At 35.4% G+C, this 21186-nt stretch overlaps 1 protein-coding gene across 4 annotated transcripts in view; it reads left to right on the forward strand.

Annotated features, from left to right (window-relative positions):
* Positions 1 to 21186, forward strand: part of LRCH2 (leucine rich repeats and calponin homology domain containing 2) — a 100148-nt gene that overhangs the window by 56351 nt on the left and 22611 nt on the right. For 2 of the 4 annotated variants that reach the window (XM_031039546.2, XM_006728245.3), the window contains exons 12-16: positions 2135 to 2200; positions 11665 to 11713; positions 11792 to 11908; positions 18870 to 18914; positions 20911 to 20961. In XM_031039546.2, coding sequence (XP_030895406.1) covers positions 2135 to 2200; positions 11665 to 11713; positions 11792 to 11908; positions 18870 to 18914; positions 20911 to 20961 — 328 coding nt within the window. The remainder of the gene's footprint in view (positions 1 to 2134; positions 2201 to 11664; positions 11714 to 11791; positions 11909 to 18869; positions 18915 to 20910; positions 20962 to 21186) is intronic. The other 2 variants (XM_081808364.1, XM_006728246.3) reach the window with 2 other exon arrangements.

A 21186-nucleotide genomic window follows, 5' to 3' on the forward strand; every position in this document is an offset into this window, starting at 1 on the left:
TTTTTTTTTTTTTAAAGATTTTATTTATTTATCTGAGACAGAGAGAATGAGAGAGACAGAGAGCACATGAGAGGGGGGAGGGTCAGAGGGAGAAGCAGGCTCCCTGCCGAGCAGGGAGCCCGATGCGGGACTTGATCCAGGGACTCCAGGATCATGACCTGAGCCGAAGGCAGTCGCTTAACCAACTGAGCCACCCAGGCGCCCCGGAAAATCACATTTTGAGAAGTTTATTATTTTGGTTCAGAATTACAGAAATTATATACATAACCTATTTCATGTGATTTTTTTTTTCTGATCATATATATGAATATTCCAGTTTGAGGGGCATCATGTTAACCTCTAGCTTGTTGTAACTAATTAGGTAGTTCTCCCAACCCTTGAAATCTATCCATTCTTTCTTTTTTGCTTGCTTTACTAATGACTTCCCTGTCCTCTCCCAAAACATCTTACTTCTCCCATCTTTTGGTTTGGTTGATGTACGGGAAATGTGAATACAGATGGAGGCCTTTGTGTTATAGAGCATCATTCAGTGAAAAATTCTTCCAGAGGACCAGAGCAGCAGGACATGCATCAAGGTATCTAGAGTTTGTGGAAACATTAAGTATTAAGGGGCCAGGTTGGTGCAGCTGAATTTTATAGTCATTTACTTAAAATACAGTACTAGTAACTGGGTTAGGGAAATGTGTTAATAATCTAGAATAGATATTTAGATAAAATAGATGTTTATTTTGACTTTGAATATCACAGAGTAAAACATTAAATACCCATGTACAAACAAGCGTTTACGTAGGGGAATTCTCAAGTATATAAAATACATTTTATAGGTAAGTGGATCTCAACTTTGTTTTTCTTTCTGCTCCAGTCTGATTTATAGACATCAGTAATTACAATGCTAGTAAGTGTGGTTTGCGGACAATTCAGAATTTACTGTAGTGAGGGCATTGTAGCTTGATCCCTCACCTCCCGCTGTCAGCAATTCTGACATTCACCCCTCAGGACAGTTCTCACTGTTACATCTCCTTTTTAAAAATCACTCTTTAAAGGTGTATTTCTTCCTAATAGTCTTAGATATTTTTTTTACCTTAGTTCTTTTGCATTTCGGGATTAAATGCAATTTTAGTATATGTCCATACTGAGAAGAATAAAGGTGGTGTTTGGTGCAAAGCTATACTGCTTTGCCTGTGATACTTGTCCTTTGCTCCTCACTGTGATTTCCTCCTAGGGAGGCTTTAATCCATCCAAGCTAGTGAGGAAACCGAGGTAATGGAAATTGGTTTCTTTAGGTTAACCATCTTTCTGTAATTACCAACTTATCTTTAGCTTATGATATCTTTTAGTAGTAAATACGTGGTTTTAATTTTAAATTATTTTCTCCTCTATGTTTTGATAGTTGACATCCAAAGGTTTTTGAATAAAAGACATATTCCTTATAAGACTAAACTTTAAAATTGAAAAGTAAGTTACATTTAAATCTATAGTAAATAAATATTAAGAACTCTTAAATAGGTTAGTGACTTATGTGAAAGAAAGTTATTAATTCATTACTTTTGACTTTGAGATTAATACTTAGAATTCTATAAAATTATGGACAAGTAGTTCTCTCATGATGGTTTGTCGTTCTTTCTCTTTTTTGTTCTCTTCAAATACCATTTCATTTGGGTACTAAAAGTTTAATAAATTTGTGAGCTTTTTTTTAAATAATTGAACTTTAACATGGCTTTACATTTAGAATTAAGATTTGTTATTTGGCTTTTGGCAAAATGGTCATCTGTTGCATCAACATAACTCGTGTCATTTGCTGTGCTGGGAAAATGAAATCAGTCATGATGGCACCTAAACAATCTGCATCTGTTTTTCTGTCTCAGCCAAAAGTTAGATACACACAGGGCAATAGCATGGTTAGAAGATATCCCGGTTTCGAGAAAAGGTTTATAAAAGAAGATGCGTGGAAGAGTTGGTGAGCTTCATTTCTTCATAATAGTCATGGGCATTAGATCTAAATAATATGTAAACATTGTTTTCTAGCAGAGATCTTCATGGACCAGATGCAGTTTATTATGGAGATTTTTTATATCATGTGTAAACACTTTTCTCTTTAATGTGTTTTGGAATTAACATATTGATTTACTTCTAGGATTCTTAATCATTCAACTTCTGTCCCAAGAAACAAGCCAAAACAAACTATGGAATGCGAAAAGAGGTATAAAAATATCTTAGTCCTTATATTTAGTATTTTATAATGAAACTTGATTCTCTAACAGTGATTTTCCCATATGTGGGCTTTAACTGAATAAATGATACAGATTTAATGTAACTAGATAATTTAATGAAGAAGTGTGTTCTAGCACCAATTAAATTTACTTTCGATATAAACAAATTCAAAAATGCTGATCTGATCTCTTTTTGTGCTCATACCTGCATTTTGTTGTAATGATAGAAGCATTTATTAACTCAGCAAACCATTTATTGTATGACCATTACTACTGGGAATAATGTGTTTCTTCATCATGGTGTTTGTTCTGTTATCATTCACTTTTTATTTCATTTCAATTGAGTTTTACTAAATTCTTCTATATGAATACAGGGTCTAAGTTAATATATATGAATTCCAGAGAACTAGAAAACCTTGAAAGTTTCTATTTATCTTTTTGGCAGTTTGAAAATTTGCATCAGGTTCAATTCCTGGGCCATTCCTGTAGGAGTGTAAAGGTCCAAGGCTGGGGGTAGGGTGGGTATAGCAGTATACACAGAGAGAATTAACATTTCTTGAATGCTTTTATACGCAAACTGTTCTGACTGGGTTAGATGTCTTATCTCATTTAATCCTCATAGTAACTCTATGAAGTTGTTACTGTTGTTACCCCATTTTGTAAGGGAGAAAACTGAGGCTCAGAAATTACCATAATTTGCTCAAGGTCATACAGTTAGTAAGTGGTACAGTGAAGATTCAAGCTCAGGTTGTCTGGTTCCAGAACCCCAAGTCTTAACATATGGTAACAAGAACATTTTGCTTCCTTGAGATTCACACATCCCACTGATATCTTTTCCTGGATACCTCACAGTCTAAACTAAACTTATTTTTTCCCAAATTTATTTCTTCTCCTATATCGTTTGCCTGAGTGAGTGTGCCACTACTCAGTCACCTAAATCAGCAACTTTGAAATCATCGGAAACTTCTCTCTCTTATGCACCCCTCCCAATCTAGTCAATCACAGAAAATTATAGCTTGTTTTATTTTTGTTTTTATTATTTTTTATTTTATTTTTTATTTTTTATTATTATTTTTAAAGATTTTATTTATTCATTCGGGACAGGGATACAGAGAGAGAGAGCATGAGCAGGGGGAGAGGCGGAGGGAGAAGCAGGCTCCCCGCTGAGCCAGGAGCCAGACGTGGGGCTCGATCCCAGGACCCTGGGATCATGACCCGAGCCGAAGGCAGATGCTCAACCATCTGAGCCACCCAGGTGCCCCATATTTTTTAAAGAGTTTATTTATTTATTTATTTGAGAGAGAGAGAGAACACACACAAAGGGAGAATGAGAGGGAGAAGCAGACTTCCCGCTGAGCAGAGAGCCCGATGTGGGGCTCCATCCCAGGAGCCTGAGATCATGACCTGAGCCGAAGGCAGACGCTTAACTGACTGAGCCACCCGGGTGCCCTGAAAATTATAGCTTCCTAGCATTACTTGCATCTATCCCAACTTCTCCATTCCTAGCACAGCCATGTATGTTGGTTTAGGCCCCATCCTTTTCCTCCTGGATTACTGCAACAGTCCCCAGACATATCTCCATGCTTCACTTTTGCCTACCTTTAAGTTTGTCTTCTGCACTGATGTAAGAGTGATGGTTCTAAAACCATCTAACTGTGTGACTGCCATTTATTATCTTCTACTGGTTCCTTATCACTTTTAGGATAAAGCTGAAAATGCTTAACCCGTAAGATTGAAGTGAGTTTCTGCCTTCCTTAAACCTTAGCATGCACTCTTCCACTGGCACCTTTTGCTGTTAGGAACAGTACTTTGTTTTTTTATTCTGTCATGGTTTCACATCTCTGTGTTCCAGATCCTGGTTTCTCTACTGGGATTGCCTTTTCTTCTTTTTTTCACTTAGGCTTTCAGAATTTAGTTCAAGTGTAAAGATGACTTTTTATACTCAAGTCTAGAAACATTCCTCTACTCAAATTTCATTAATTGGATTTAACCCACTCCCACCCTTTTTAAATACTGATTCTGTTATCTTATATATTTGCTCTCCTTAAAGTTTGTGTTATTCCTTTCCCCCTCACTTCCTTTCATTCCCATCTTAAGCTTCCTCCCCAGGCTCCTAATATTCTCTTGAGAAAGACCCAGTTGCCCAAACCTCAAAAGTGTGATATCTAATCCTGGCCTCTCCTTCATAGAACTATTATTATTATTATTTTTTAGGATTTTATTTATTTATTTGACAGAGAGAGAGACAGTGAGAGAGGGAATACAAGCCTGGGGAGTGGGAGAGGGGGAAGCAGGCTTCCCGATGATCAGGGAGCCTGATGCAGGGCTCAATCCCAGTAGCCTGGGATCATGACCTGAGCCAAAGGTAGACACTTAATGACTGAGCCACCCAGGCACCCCATAACTATTGCTTCTACTTTTCTCATTTTCAAAACAATCGCTCAATTTTTTCTTTAAAAACAAAATTAAAAAAAATATTTTCCTGATTATAAGATTAATGTAGCTTTATTGTTGAAAAATTGTAAAATTTAGCAAATGCAAATAAATGAATAAATATCACCTATTATCCCACTCTCCAGAGATGACAAGTCATAGTATTTTGGTATTTTTCCCTTTAGACCCTTTTTCTATCTGTGTGCATGAATATTTGCACGTGCATGTGTTACATATATATACACCACAGAGTTGTATAACCTGTTGCCTACTCAGCACCTCCACGTGGTTGTATAATAGGTATATGAAACTTAACTTTCCAAAACCACACTCTTAATCCCTCCTTGTATGTCTTGAATTTGTTTTTTTTTTTTTTTAAAGATTTTATTTATTTATTTGACAGAGAGTGAGATAGCGAGAGCAGGAACACAAGCAGGGGGAGTGGGAGAGGGAGAAGCAAGCAGGCTTCCCGTGGAGCAGAGAGCCCGATGTGGGGCTCGATCCCAGGATGCTGGGATCATGACCTGAGCTGAAGGCAGACGCTTAACGACTGAGCCACCCAGGCGCCCCTCTTGAATTTGTTTTTCCTGTATTTTTTCCCATTTCAGAAAATGTCAACTCATCCTTATAGTTGCTCAGCTCATTAACCTTAGAGTCAACCTTGAATTAACATGTCACTTTCTTTCACATGCCTTATCTAATCCAATAGCAAATCTTGTTGATTGTACCTTCAAAATATACCCAGAATCTGATCACCTCTTACAACCTTCACACCTACCACCCTAGCCCTTGCCATGTTTTTTAAAAATATTCTTTATTTTTATTCTTTATTTTTATTATTTTTACTTTTTTTTCCTTCCAAGTTTTTATTTAAATTCAAGTTACTTAACATGTAGTGTAATATTGGTTTCAGGAGTAGAATTTATTGATTCATCACTTAACAACACCTAGTGCTCATCACAAGTGCCCTCCTTAATACCCATTATCCTATTAGCCCATCCCCCCACCCACCACCCCTCCACCCCTCCACCAATCCTCAGTTTGGTCTCTAGTTAACTGTTTCTTATGGTTTGCCTCCCTCTCTGTTTTCCTCTTATTTTATTTTTCCTTCCCTTCCCCTATGTTCATCTGTTTTGTTTCTTAAATTCCAAATACGAGTGAAATCATATGATAGGTCTTTCTCTGACTTTTTTCAGCTCTAGCCATCTCAACTTCAGTTACATAAGCCTCCTAACGGGTTTCCTGCCCTTGCTTTCCTTTAGTCTGTTTTTCAAAAAAGCATCAGATTGTTGAAATGTAAGTCAGATCATATCACTCTTCATAATTCTCTAATGACTTCCCATCTCATTCGGAATAAAAACTAGAGTCCTTTAAGGACTTACAAACCTCTACATTATTTGGCTCCCTCCTGTCTTCCTCTCTTGCCTGGTCTTCCTGGTTAGTTAGTTCCTCTCTAGCTATACTATATACTAGGTCTCCTTGTTGCATCTCAATACACCAGGCATTTCCTGCTCCCTCAAGGCTTTGCCTCTGCCTGAAATGATTTCCCCCTAGATAACCATATGGCTTATTCCCTTGGAGTCAGGTTTCTGCTCAAATTTTACTTCATCAGCAAGGGGTTCCCTGGACAACTTAAATAAAAGAGCATGCCTCCCCCACTTCTTTGCCCTTTTTCCCATACCTTGTTTTATTTTTCTCCAAAGAACTGAATACCCTCTGACATTCTAAATTTATACTTTTTTGCCATCTGGCATTCTGAATATATACTTCTTTTATTTGTTTACTGTTTGTCTTCACCACCACACCACCCCCTTGGCACACTACAATGTCGGTTTTATCAGTTATTAAGAGAAGACTATTGAAATCTCCAAGACTAATGGGAGATTTGTCTTTGAAGTTCTATCATTTTTCCTTCATATATTCATATACTCTGTGTTAGATACATAAATGTTTAGGACTGTAGTGTCCTCTTGGTGAATTTATAGCTTTGTCATTTTGAAATGACATTTTTTATATTTCTGGTAATATTCTTTGAAGTCTACTTTTCTGATATTGTATAGTCATCTCAGCTTTCTTTTGATTAGTGTTAACATGATAGATACATGTTTCTCCATCCTTTTATTTTTAAGCAATTTGTGTTTTTGTGGAGAAAGTGGGTTTCTTGTATTTAGCATATGGTTAGCATCTTCCTTTTTTAATTTAATCTGACCATCTTTTAATGGCAGTGTTAATATTGTTTATATTTAATGGAATTATTGATATTAATGTATTTAAATCTACCATCTTCTAATGTGTTTTTGTTTTATCCTTTATAGACATCTTTCCTCTTTTTAATTTTATTTTAAAGTTCCTATTTATCTCCTTCATGGGCTTATTAGCTATAATTTTTTGTTATCGTACATTAGAGATTATTTTAGGGTTTAAAGTATAGTGTTTAACTGGGACACCTGAGTGGCTCAGTCAGTTAAGCATCTGCCTTTGGCTCAGGTCATGATCCCAGGGTCCTGGGATCAAGTCCTGCATCGGGCTCCTTGCTCAGCGGGGAGCCTGTTTCTCTCTCTGCCCGCCGCTCCCCCTGCTTGTGTGCTCGCTCTCTTTCTCTGACAAATAATAAATAAATAAAATTAAAAAAATAAAGTATAGTGTTTAACTTATTGCAGTCTACCTTCAAGTGCTATTATGCCATTTCATATATTGCATAACTTTACAACAGTATACTTCTCTTTCTTCCCTTTGGCCTCTGTGGTGTTGTTGCTGTACATTTTACTTATATATATGTTATAAACCCCATAAAACATTGTTATTATTTTTGCTTTAAAGAGTCAATTATTTCTTTTTTTTTTTAGATTTCATTTATTTATTTGACAGAGAGAGACACAGCGAGAGAGGGAACACAAGAAGGGGGAGTAGAAGAGGGAGAAGCAGGTTTCCTGCAGAGCAGGGAGCCTGATGCGGGGCTTGATCCCAGGACCCTGGGATCATGACCTGAGCCGAAGGCAGACGCTTAACGACTGAGCCACCCAGGCACCCCTCAATTATTTCTTTAAAGAGATTTAAATAATCAGAATAATGTCTTTTATCTTTCCTCCCTTAGTTACCATCTCTATCTAGTAGCTCTGTATTCCTTTTTGTAGCTCTGTATTTCCATGTATAATTTTCTTTTTACCTGAAAGAGAAACTTTAACACTACTTTTATTACTGGTCTGCTGGTGTTGAATCCTTTCAGCTTCTGTATGAGAAAGTCTTTGTTTCACCTTCATTTTTGAAAGCTATCTTTGCTGATACAAAATTCTAGGTTGACATTTTTGTTTTCTTTCAGTACTTTATTTTTTTTTTGAATGTGGGAGAAACTGTTCCTTGAAATCAACATTGGAATTTATTATGTACCTATTGTACATTTTTTAAAAAGATTTTGTTTTTTCATTTGAGACACAGAGATACAGAGAGGGAGAGCATGAGCCAGGGGGAGAGGGAGAGGGAGAAGCAGGCTCCCTGCTGAGCCAGGAGCCCGACGTGGGGCTCTCTCCCAGGACCTGGAGATTATGACCTGAGCCGAAGGCAGATGCTTAACCATCTGAGCCCTCCGGGCGCCTGTCTTTCAGTACTTTAAAGAATTTTCTCCACTGTCCTCTGGATTGTGTTGTTTCTTATGAAAATTCTGTTGTGAGTGTTTGTTTCATAGAACCTAATGTTTCGTTTTTCTCTGGCTGCTGTTTACATTTTCTTTTTATCATTTGTTTTTAAGTAATTTGATTATGATGTATCTTAGTGTAGTTTTCTTCATTTTTCTTTTGCTTGGAGTTCTTTGAGCTTCTCAAATTTGTGGGTTTATTGTTTTCAGGAAATTTGAAAATTTGGGGCCCTTATTTCTTCTTTGGGGCCCAGGTATAATTTCTGTCCCCTGACCTATTCTTCTGGAACCCCAATTATATTTATATTAGGCTACTTGAAGTTTCCCACCAATCACTGAGTTTCTGTTCAGTCCTCTTCAATATTTTTCTTTCTGTGTTTGATTTTTCTTTTTAATTTTTTAAAGATTTTATTTATTTGAGAGAGAGAGCACAAGCAGGGGGAGCAGGAGAGAGAGAAGCAGGACCCCAGGATCATGACCTGAGCTGAAGGCAGACACTTAACTGACTGAGCCACCCAGGCGCCCCGTGTTTGATTTTTGATAGTTCTTTTACTAAGTCTTTACTTTCACTAATCATTTCTTTTTTTTTTTTAAGATTTTATTTTTAAGTAACCTCCATCCCAACATGGGGCTCAAATTTAAAACCCCGAGATCAAGAGTCTCATGCTGTACCAACTGAGCCAGCCAGGCTCCCCTCTATTAAATGTCCAATCTACATTTAATCCCATCCAGTTTTTTTTTTTTTTAATTTCAGGTGTTGTACTTTTCATCTCTTGAACTTTGATTTTTATCTATTTTATGTCTTTTGTGTCTGTACTTAACATGTTTAGTCTTTTCCTCTAGCTTCTGAACATTACCTGATTCAGTTTTTGATTGAATGCTGGACATTGTGAGCTTTACCTTCTTGGGTGCTGGATTTTACAGTATTATAAATATTCTTGAACTTTGTTCTAGGACGTGGTTAAATTACTTGGTGACAATTTGATATTTGTGGGATTTGGTTTTATGACTTACTATGTGGAATCAGTGTGGCATTTAGTCTAGGACCAGATTTGGCCCCCTACTGGAGCAAGACTTCTTAGTACTATAGCTGATGCCCCGTGAACTATATGCTTTTCCAGTCTGGCTGGTGGGAACTGGTATTATTTACTCAGTCCTCTCAGAGTTGGAGAATTATTCTATCTAATCTTTCTGGTTGTTCATTCTTTTGCCTAGTGTAGTTTTCTTATACATATGATCAGGGCTCAGTACTCTGTTAAAATTTTAAGAATGCTTCTGTGGAACTTTTAAGTTCTTTCTCTGTGCATTGCTTTTTTCTCTATTACTTTGTTCTGTTAATTCCATCCATCTTTTTCACCCTGGCTCCCAGCTCTGTCTCCTCAGTTCAGGGAGCCCCATGGGCCTTACTCTGGTTCTTCCTCTCTGGGCTAGAAGCCTAGAAACTCTTTTCCTGCAGCAACCTGATGCAGTTATGGGGTTTCCCTTGTTTGTTACCCATCTGTAAGGGATAAAATGTCTTTTTTTTTTTTCCTTGCCTGATACTCAGTGTCTTGGAAAGCAGAATTTTATATATTTTGTCTGTTCTTTTAGTGTTTTCCATCACGGTATAAATCTGATCACTGTTATTCTATCTTGGCCAGATGGAAAGTCTAATTCTTACATTTTTTTGTGTTTTGTCAATATTTAGTTTGTTTCTTCCATATACCCCCTCTGCCCCAACATTTAAAAAATTACTGCCCATATTTTTCATATATTTATGTGATTTCATCTTTATTAATATTTAAATCTTTTAGTCATTAATTTTGGTATTTGATATGAGGTAAAGTATTTAGTTTTTTTCTTCCTCTCTTGCACCCTCTCTCCTTCTTTTTCTCACTCCCTGTCCTCCTCACCCTCTGTTTTTCTTTCTTTCTGTGTTTGTTTTATAATTGGTTAATCAGTTGCTTCAACACTATTTGCTACATAACCTATCATTTCTACGACTATTGTGAATTTCATTTCTTAAATCATAAGTTGTTACATGTGTGGTCCTGTACTTGTCTCCCACTGGAAAATCTATAAATTCCGGATCTAGTAGTATTTAATTACTTTAATTTAATAGAATATATGCAATTATGTAACTTTTCTCTTCTTTATCATTCATTCTTCCAAATTAACTTTGAAATTCTTTTATCAAATATTTAATATAAACCCCAAAATACTTTCTGGTTTTTTTATTATAGTTTACTTGAGCTGTCAATTAATTTGAAGAAGTTATACCTATAATATTTAGTCTTTCTAAGAATTTTCCAGTTATTCAATTTCCTTACTAGACATTGGTAGGGTTTTTTTTTTTTTTTTTTTTTTTTTGAGGGAGAGCATGAACGGGAACGGGGAACAGGGTTGGGGGCAGAGGGAGAGAGAGAATCCCAAGCAGGCTCCATCTCACACCCCCAAGATCATTACCGGAGCCGAAATCAAGTGTCGGATGCTTAACTGATCATGCCACTCAGGTGCCCCAACATGGGTAGTTTTTTTTATGTAGGTTTTATGCATGTCTAAGTTAAGTTTGTTCCTAGTATTTTTGCTTTTCCTTCCTTTTATGAATGAATTTTTTTTCTAATATATTTTATAGCTTATTATAATTGATACATGAGAAAGCTATTAACTTTTGTATATTTTTTTTATAACTGGTAACCTTCTTTTAATAATAATAGATTTTTCCCCCTTGGATAATCATGTCTTCCATAAATTTTGAAAATTTCTTTCTTTCTCTCTAATTTTTAAATGTTCTTTTCTTACTGTACAATAGAGAAGTTCTACAACAGTGTTGAATAATAACAGCTCTAGTGGGCATTTTGTCTGTGTATTTTTTCCAAAGGAACTTCTTACCTAATGACAACATGTGCGGTCTACTTTCCTGACAAAAATAGATGAAAAGAATTTCTACCATAGCCCCTGTGTGTCAGAATGAAGGGTTAGAGGTTCATAATTTGTAATTCAATAGTCAAAGAATTACTCCCCTAATCTCTTTGGCATTTGAACAAAATAAATTTGTATAAAATTATTAGTTTTTTGTAATGATTTAATGTAATAAACATTCTGTTTTTTCACTGTATGTCTAGGTATTACATTTCTTTTGGCCTCTAAAAAGTCCTTAAAGTAGTCCTTTGCATAGGATGATATTAAATAAACTCATTTTGATGTTTTTTTAAAGGAATAGAAGTGATTGGGAACTTAAATATGATTTTGTCGACTTTAAGTTTTATGTTATTAGTTCAAACCATAGACATGGGTAAATTCTTTAGATTTCTGGTTAAAAAATAAAGAGACAACTTTATATTGTTCATAATAAATTCCTAAGGGTAATTCTAAATTTTTTAACATATTAAGGCATCTTTAATTTTGTAGTGTCTCAGCAGATGAAGTTAATTCTCCGTTATCACCCCTCACATGGCAGGTAAGAGGAAAATGAATTTCTGTTATATCTAATATTTTGTTCTCATTTATTTAGTTAAAAGAAATTGTCTCATTACAGCCTTTAGAAAATCAGAAGGATCAAATAGATGAACAGCAGTGGCCAGAATCTCAACCTATAATCTGGCAGAGTGAAGAAAGGAGGCGGAGCAAACAGATTAGAAAAGAATATTTCAAGGTACTTTATTAAATTGCAAAATTTACTTTGTAATTATTAGTTTTGATTTTATAAGTTTTGTATTAATTACGTAGACTATAACTAGTTACGTATAGTAAATGTGTTATTTTATCTTGGTTTCCCACATGCATGGGTATAGATAATATGATCTAGTTAAATATATAAAATTTCAGTAATTTAGGATAATTAAGAATGACATTGTAGATCAATGTGAATTGTGATTTACCAGATACTTGACATGAAAGATGAATGTTTGCTATACTGCTAGTTGTAGCAATATGTAGTTATGTTTTAAAAGAATTGCCTAGAAAAGGTCTTTCAGTAGATTTGTTTCACTATATAGTTCGCATGTATTTGCAATTAGCATTTAACTGTTTCTGTCTAAATAAATGCTATTTACATGGCTCTAAAAATACTTACAAGTGTTTCTCCCCCATTTTTTCTTCTTGCACCCTTGGATTTCTTAAGATGATCTTTTATCTTAGTTAAAAACTTAAGACTATTTGAATTATCTCAAATTTCTAGTTAACAGGTTTTTAATGAAATTTTACTGTGTATACCTTTGTAAATATTGTAATATTATTCATTTGTGTTTAAAGTCTGCTATGTTTATAGACACCAGTGGAATTAGCATAATCTTCAGTACTAGTCAGAATCCATTATTGGAATTCCTGACTCAGATGAACAGTGCAGACAAGCTTCCTACCCCATGAATACCCAATTCTTTTGTTTTTGTGCACCTTTCTGTTTCCCAAAGCCTAATTTTTATCTAATAATAATAATTTTATGTAAATACATGGTTCTGTGCTAAATTATAGGTAGTTTGATGTTTATATCACTAACGGATAAGATTATATTTCATGGTTTTCTCTGTTTGAGTGAAGTGGTTATCTGTACACATTGATCTGTTTCCTTATATGGGAATATAACATATTTGGAAGTAGTATCATACGACCAAAACAAGAATGTTATGTGTCATAGCAAGTCTGTGATAAGTTTCATTCTCCTACAAGTAATTACTGAATCCTTTTATTGAGCTTCATGTTACCTGGTCAATATGAGAGATAATGAAGAAATAAAAGGGAAAAATAACAAGGACATTTCTAAACAGAACCCTGGTCAGTAACGGTGAAAGTCTGTTTATCCCAAGTCTTTACAGATCTGCAGTTATATTTACATTCTGACATTTATTTCAGAATCTCCTCTTTCAGTTTATAGGACCTTGAACAAAGGCCCTCAATAAAATTTGTTAGTAGATAAAACCTGATGAATGAGTGATGGTGTGGGGGAAATTTTAGTTTTTCTGACTAATGGAAGAGATTTTGATATTTATTTGATCTACTAGTAAAGTAAAAGCATCTAAATTCTGACAGTTTATCAAAACACTTGCATAGCACTTACTAAGTGCCAGGTACTGTTCTAAGTACAAATATCAACTCATTTAATATTCATAATAACCCTATGAAGTAAGTACAATTATCATTCCTATTTTATAGATGGGGAAATTAAGGCACAGAGAGGCTAAGTAATATGCTTTATGTCACTTAGCTAATAAGCAGCTGAGCCAAGATTTGAACCCAGAGCCTATGCTAAACTGCCTGTTTATCTACTGCGGATAGCCTAATATCAAATGAAAACTTTCAAATCGATAGTTTTATTGTTTATAAAAATACAGTAAGCCAAGTGAACTTCTCAATAAAGTCTTAATAGAAGCCTCAGTGAGCCTTTAAAAAAATAGTTCTTTGATTTAGTAGCGTCATTTGTTAAATATTTTATTTTTTAAGGCTTAAACATACATCCTATAATATTTCTATTTTATAAGCCGCTAAGAGATCAATTGAGGTAATCTTTGAAATGTCCATTACGTTATCATCATTCAACAATTGTTAATTTCTTCCATGCTTTTAATAAAGTGGGTGCAAAATTAAGCTTTAGTCATTGGGAAATAGTTTAAGGAGATGTGTAGTTCTCCTCAATAGTCAGAAGATGTCAGTGTTAGGACACTGAAAAAAATTGGATGTCAACAGTTTTTTTTCCTAAGATGTAAAAAAAAGATATAAACCTGAGATACTACTTCTAAGTTAAAACCATTATTCAGAATCGCCAGTATTTTCTTGCTTAAGACGTCATTGATACCTATGAAGTGTCTTTATTTCAAAATAAAATTTCTTACTTAACCACCCATCTCCCAAGAATCAAAAGGTTTTATTCATAGGATATATTACTGAACTTACTCTGGATTTATAGTTGATTAAACATGGAAAAATATACTGCTTTAGAGATTTATATCCAAATATCACCAAGCTCACTCAGTGATAGCCCCGTTAGCTTTGTGGTGTTAAGAAACATACGGAGATTTCGTGCAACTTTATCCTAACACATGTAAATGACTGAGCCACAAGATTTCTTTGTGTTCCATGGTAAATTATTAATGGCATTGTTGTTATTCAGTATATTTATTGAAAGTGTTTGTGTGTATGTCTGTGTATGTGGATCTCTTCATTTATTATTTCTCAGTTGCCAAGACTGATTTTGGATAGTAATGTTTTTCAGGTAAGCCTCTGAAACTAAGTAAAAAAGGTATCAACATATTAGCCAGATTATGTGAGCAAGAAGATAAATTGGGTCAGATTATATGAGTAAGTAAATCACTGGAGGAGAGTTACAGTAACTCTTCTAGACTCCCAGACCACTCTTGTATAGATTACTACTCTACTAAATAAAACAATGTCCTCATGGCCAAAATAAAGTCACTGCATTTTTCAAAGCAGAGGTATCTCAGGAAATACATTACTTTATTAAAAATCTTTTACAGAAAGGCAAATGTATTTTACAGAAAGGTATTAATGCTTTTAATAAGATACACAACAAAATATGAACATCTAATTTTTTGATAAATTATGTTTAATATAAATTAGTAGCTTTAATTTCTTCTAAAAATAATAATACATGGCTTTCTAAATGCACTTGATTGATTTCTAAACAAGAAAGTTAAAAAGCATTAGAATAACTATACAGTATTAGTTTTAAGGATTATTTGATTTATTGAAATGCCATATATGTCTTCAAATATATCTTATTAGTGTTATGATAAAACATTATAATGACCCTTAAAATACATATCTGATTTCATAAATACAGTATATCTTCATTTAAAGGCTAATGCCAAGGAAAATATTTTTATATATTTTCTCTGATCATGATTAATTTTATACCGGAATAAGGAAGCCAACTGGGTTTGTGAAATAACCAGTTGTTCTCAGTTCTCAACACCTTTTTTGTTTCTCTGGTTTGTAAGTTGGTCTTTACTATATTATTTGAATTTAGATATAATAAACTTCAGTTATTCAGACTCATACTAATTGAGGAAAGCTGAATTGATTCAATAAAAGTTGGACTTATAGAACATTCTCAAACCTGTGCATATATTAGGTTTTGGGTGTTAGGACCTTTAAGTCTGTGCAGTAATGCAAACTAAGGAGTACCTCTCTAAGTTTTCATATGTAATGAATATTTTTAATTAGAAGTGTAGTTGAGTAATAGTAATACAAGTCTCATTATCTATGTTCTTGGCCTCATTACACTCTTTCTTTCCTTTATCAGTTATTCACTCACTCTTCTACATCCTTTCCATTTCTTTACTTGCCATCTGATACATGGGCTCAGACCTCTGCACTTTTCCCCAAGTCCCCTTGCAGCTGTTGCCTTGTCTCTTTTCTTTTAGGGCCAGACTTACCATTTCTATATGTCCAGTTTCTGATCACTCCTTAACCCACCACAGTCTGGCTTCCACTTTCATTTCTCCATTGAAATAGCTCTTTACCTAGAGAATATGTACCTAAGAATTTGACAGCTATGGCCACCACATTGGTCTTCGTGAAACTCCTGTCCTGGTTTCTATCTCATTTTTCTTCCTCGGTTCTTCTGTTTTCTTTTGGATGTTCTTCTTTCACTTCTCTTCTGACTTTGCTTCTGCTTGCTCTTAGGGGCTCATCCTCTTTTCATTACCCTAAAAACTCTCTCTGAAGCTTTTATGACTCCAGATGTCTCATATTCTGGCGGGTCTAAATTTACATCCCGTAGCTTTTTTCCTGGTCTTCAGACCTGTGTTTCTAATTGTCTGGATGCCCTACATGTATTTCAAGTTTGGTATGTCTCTCCCTCCTGCCCTTATCCCCCATGGAACTTGCTCCTCCTCTCTCTTCTTTATTCGAGTTAATAGTAGCAGTGTCTGTCTGGTTGTCTGTGCTCTATACATCAGTCCTCCTGGATCTTTCCCTCTCTCATTCCTCTCACCTAATTGATCACCAGGATGTTAATTATATGTCCTTTCTCCAATTCATCATTTCTTCTCCATCTCTACTGCCCTTGCTTTTGTTGGAACCCTCATTCTTTCTTGTCTAGGCAATTGTAATAACTTGTTAATTTGCCCCCCTTTCTGGAGTTTCACAGTCCTTAGAGAAATCCCTGGCTTAAATTTGTTTCTTGGCTATTATCAGTAACACAAAGTTTGGGCTTTTAAAAACTTAAGACGCCACGCTCACCTACTTCTCGGAGTTTTATTACCTGCCACAATTCACTCTCCTCTCTAGCCATATGGCTATTATTTTTTAAAGATTTATTTATTTATTTTTAGAGAGATTGAGAGAGAGAGAGAGAGAGCATGGGTGGGGAGGGGCAGAGGGAGAGGGAGAGAGAAATCTCAAGCAGACTTCCCGCTGAGTGTGGAGCCCAATGGGGGCCTCGATCTCACAACCTTAAGATCATGACCCTAGCTGAAACCAGGAGTTTGACGCTTAACCGACTTTGCCACCCAGGCACCCCGCCATACTGCTACTCTTTGTTTTCTGCATAGGCTGAGCTTTTTAATTCCTTTGTGCTTTCCTTCTTCTGAGAATGCCCACTAGCCGTTTTTATTCCTGGCAAACTTATACTAATCATTCAGGATTTAGAGATGGTAGTATAGCATAGTGGTTAAGAGCCTTGGCTTCTAGGATCAAACCACTTTGGTTCCAGTTTTTAACTTGGATATTGACTAACTGTGTGACTTTGACAAATCACGTAACCTTGCTGAGCTTAATTTTTTTTCTATCCTCAAATGACTCTAATAGTATCTTCTTTTACAGGATTCTTAAAACTACTGAATTACTTGATAATGTAAAGTGGTTATGAGAATAGCACTTGCCACAAAGTATACATTTAATAAATATTAGCTTATTATTCACTCCAATGTCATTCTTTTGTTTTGGTTTTTGTTTTTGTACCAGTCATCTTTTATCAGGTATTAATTCTCAGTTAAAATAGGAAAGTATTCAGCAAATATCAGGGATGCCTGACAAAGAAGGTCATGGTCAGGAATGCAGACTGCGCTCTCCACAGTGAGCCCTCTTCAGTGATACATGTGTAGCTGTTTATGTTTGAGTTCCTTGAATGAAAGGGAATAGTTGGAAAGCATGTAAGATGCCAGCAACATAGAAACCCCAATGATGTTTCCTTTCTTCACATTGACATACTTGTGATACTGGTAGTAACCTCTTTGAAACAATCCAACCGTGCCTTTAGGGGTGAGATCCTGCAACAGTATTCAACTTGGCAGCTCCTCTGTTTTGATGTCCATGAGTTTTTCTCCTTTACTGTTATGACTGATGCCATCTTCAGGTCCTAGGGTCTGCTGTGCAAATGTCACTCTTTTGTTGAAGTAGAGTAGAACCAAGAATACATACTGTCAGCAAGCATCATGCCTAGGGATGGCAAGTAGGTTTTTTCACACAGGCCAACTCCATTCACTGGCTATCTGGAACATTGGGTTGCAAACATATTGAGACAATGTCTGGGATCAGCTGGAAAGAGCACCCTGGTAGATTAGTGATGGTTGTCATAAATCACTGGAGAGACAATGAAGGAATTTAGATCTGTATTTGTAATCCCTAATACTGCTTGCCTCCCAATCTGTGGTTGAGCTATCAGGTAGATTATCTAGTTTTCCAAGAGTTAAGGAATATAAAGCTGCATAAGTAAAGGGGGCTATTAAATAGAAGTTTGAATGCCAGGTAAAGAAATTTGAACATAATTTGAAAGTAGGTGTTTCAGTAGGGGAGTCATGAGTTAAAAGTAGTGTTTGGAGTGTTTAAATCTGCCACTAATTTGCAGGATTATTTGTGGTGAGGAGGATTTAGAAATAAGAACCCTAGAGGACTTTAAAACAAGAACTCTAATGGTTGTCACACTGTATTTCTTTAATTCTTGATTCTAAAAACAAGCGCTTTTCCACATACTAGCATTTTTTATTTTAAGCATATGACCTTGTGCCTCAGTATAAAATACAGATAATAGTATTTACTTTAGCATTGTTAGGACGATTAAATGGGTTGATATATGTAACACACATTCGTCAGTGCCTGGTATATAGTAAACACTTATATAAATATTAGCTATTATCACTATTACTGTTATTGTATAGTCAATATATATACCTAACATAATGGTTTTTCTTACCTGAAATCAGTAGGTTTCTTAACAATAGATGGCGTTTTTGAATAGTGAGATTACCAACTAGGTGTGAGGTAATGGGGGCCTAGGATAAATTGGTGGTTGTAAGAATTCAGAAGTAAGTCTGAGAGACTATACAGAAAGAATTGACAATGATGTTTTGGATATAGTGGATTAAGAAAAACGGAGAGCTTAAGACAACTTTCAGATAGAAAACCTGAATGAATGGGAAGTGGATTGGCTCAGGAAGGAAATGTTAATAGGTATATAGAATGATGCCTTGCACATGAAATCACTGTATGTGTTAGCTATTAGTAAGTGGTAGGACCGTTTAAACTGGTTATATAATTAAAGTTAGTATCAGATAATTTAATAAAAGTACCAAAATATGAATAAACCTCACTTATAATTTACTGGTAGAGAACTCATATGTTCAAAGAAAAATAAAGTGTATGTTTTAAATATTTTTCAGTATAAATCATCAAGGAAGAGTTCAAGTGGCAATGAAAACGATGAGGTGAGAAAAGAGGGTAATAGTAGCAATTATTTAAAATGTTCACTTTTCATATGTAGTTGGCTCAAAGTAAAAGGTAATACCTCTGTCAGTTTCTTGGTTAGTGATTTAATGCATGGGTTTTTTCCAGTAATAAAAACTGCGTATCATCATGCAATTACTAATTTAATTATGTAATTTCCATATATCCTTTATTTTGAACAGAATTTCTAATAGTTCAGTTTTAGAATTTTATTAACATTTGTCTTTTACATTTTCTCATCTTTTGTCTTCCTGAATCAACCTCGTCGTCAGTGAGATTCTTTTGGAATTTATTAATCTTTTTCTACAAATTTTGTGTCCTATTTTAACATTTAAAATTAAATTGCTACAGTTTGCACATTATTATAAATTTTTCTATCTCGCCATTTTAAATTATGCAGCAGCTTAGCATTTTTAAGTGATCTGTGTCATCACTCTAAATGTGTATTTTTGATTGGAGGGATTGGTAGTTAATTTGATGTTGAGTACTTTAATTTTAGGAAATGGAATCATACAGAAAATGTTTGCTGAACCCTGAGCTAGAGGTGCAGCTTGGCTGTTGTTCCTGTCCCTTTGTATTTTATATCCACTTTGGTCCTTCCTGCCTTAATATCTGATCAGTTACCAAAGACCTACTTTTTCTTTCTGATACTGAAATATTTTGAATACAGTCCCCACCTACATTTCTGCTTTTTCTGCCCTGGCACAGGCCCTTAGCATTTTTTGCCTGTACCACCACAATAGCATCCTTGCTCTTTTCCCTTTTCCCAGTCCATTTTCCTCCCTGCAGCCACAATGATTGCTCCAAAGAACACAAAAATGGGCTCAGGTTGTTCCCTTGCTTAGAAAGCTTCACTGTGTCCCTGTCACTTAGAAGGTAAATTCTTGGTCCTTCCTGATCAGGCCTCTGCTTAGCACATCAGCCTCAGCTCATGATCTGTCCTGCTTTCTCTTTCTTTCACTGTACTCTCTAGCAATATGGATTGCTCAAAGGTTTTCTTTCATTTTTGCTTCTTTGCCTTTGTTCTTGTCCTTTCGGACATCTTGGAATGTTGTTCCCTTCCTTCTCTTTCTGGTAAACACCTACTCAGTTTTTTGCTTTCTCAGGAAATTTGCCTTTCTCTACCACCCCAAGTGCCCCTTACCTGTGCCTCATCATATGCCATGCGTAATATGCCATGAGAAGGTTGTATTACCTGTACAAATGAATCTCTCTTCCCCATAGACTGAGAGATCCTTGAGTGGATGGTATTTTACTAAATTTTAATATTCCCACTGTCTAGCACTGTGTCTGACATATAGTAGGCAGCCCATAATCTTTTGTTGAATGATGAATAAATGTCCTTTGTGGTATGCATATTCAAGGTTAAATGTGAAGGTTTTTGTATTTGGTTGGTAGTAGTCATTCAAAAAACATGGACCATTTAATATTATTTTACGCAGTTAAGTTCTTTGTGATTACTTTTAAGCCTATATTAGATACACATAATTTTCCACATAAAACGTTCTTACTTGGGGTGATGGAAATTTTGTATGCCTCAATGTACCTCTCTCAGATTGTGGCGTCTTGTTGGCATTTCCCGTCAGTAATTAATCCTAAATATGGATCTCTTCTAAGAAATATGGGAAGATTTTTTCATTTTTGTTATTTAAAGGAAATAGATTTATAGAAATATTTGATGTGAATAGATAGTGCTTTTGATACCTTACAATGTTTATGAATCAATCACCTGGGGATCTTATTGAAATATAGAGTCTGGTTCAGCAGATCTAGGGTGGCCTGAGATTCTGCATTTCTCACAAGCTCCATGCTGTTAGTTCACAGACCACACTTTGAGTGGCAAGGTGGTTGATGATGGTATTTTCCAGATTCTTCCTTTAGCACTTGGTCAAAACAATTTTCAGTTTTTCTTTTATATGTCTAAATCATCATTTGTATTTTAATTTCATCTTTCATCTTTTTATTTTTATATTTTAGCAAGACATTGATAATGCTAATATGTCACCACAATCTCCAGTATCATCTGAGGTACCAGTTCTGTTTTTATATGTGTTTACATAGGTTACTTCCTTGTCTCTTCTCTCTAGTCTCATCATTCTTTTTCTTTCAAACAATATAATTTATTCACCCACTTAAAAAAATCCATAGGTTGGGGCGCCTGGGTGGCTCAGTTGGTTAAGCGACTGCCTTCGGCTCAGGTCATGATCCTGGAGTCCCAGGATCGAGTCCCGCATCGGGCTCCCTGCTCGGCAG

This window comes from Leptonychotes weddellii, chromosome X, assembly GCF_054177405.1.
Source record: "Leptonychotes weddellii isolate Sample4059 chromosome X, ASM5417740v2, whole genome shotgun sequence".
Lineage (NCBI taxonomy): Eukaryota > Metazoa > Chordata > Mammalia > Carnivora > Phocidae > Leptonychotes > Leptonychotes weddellii.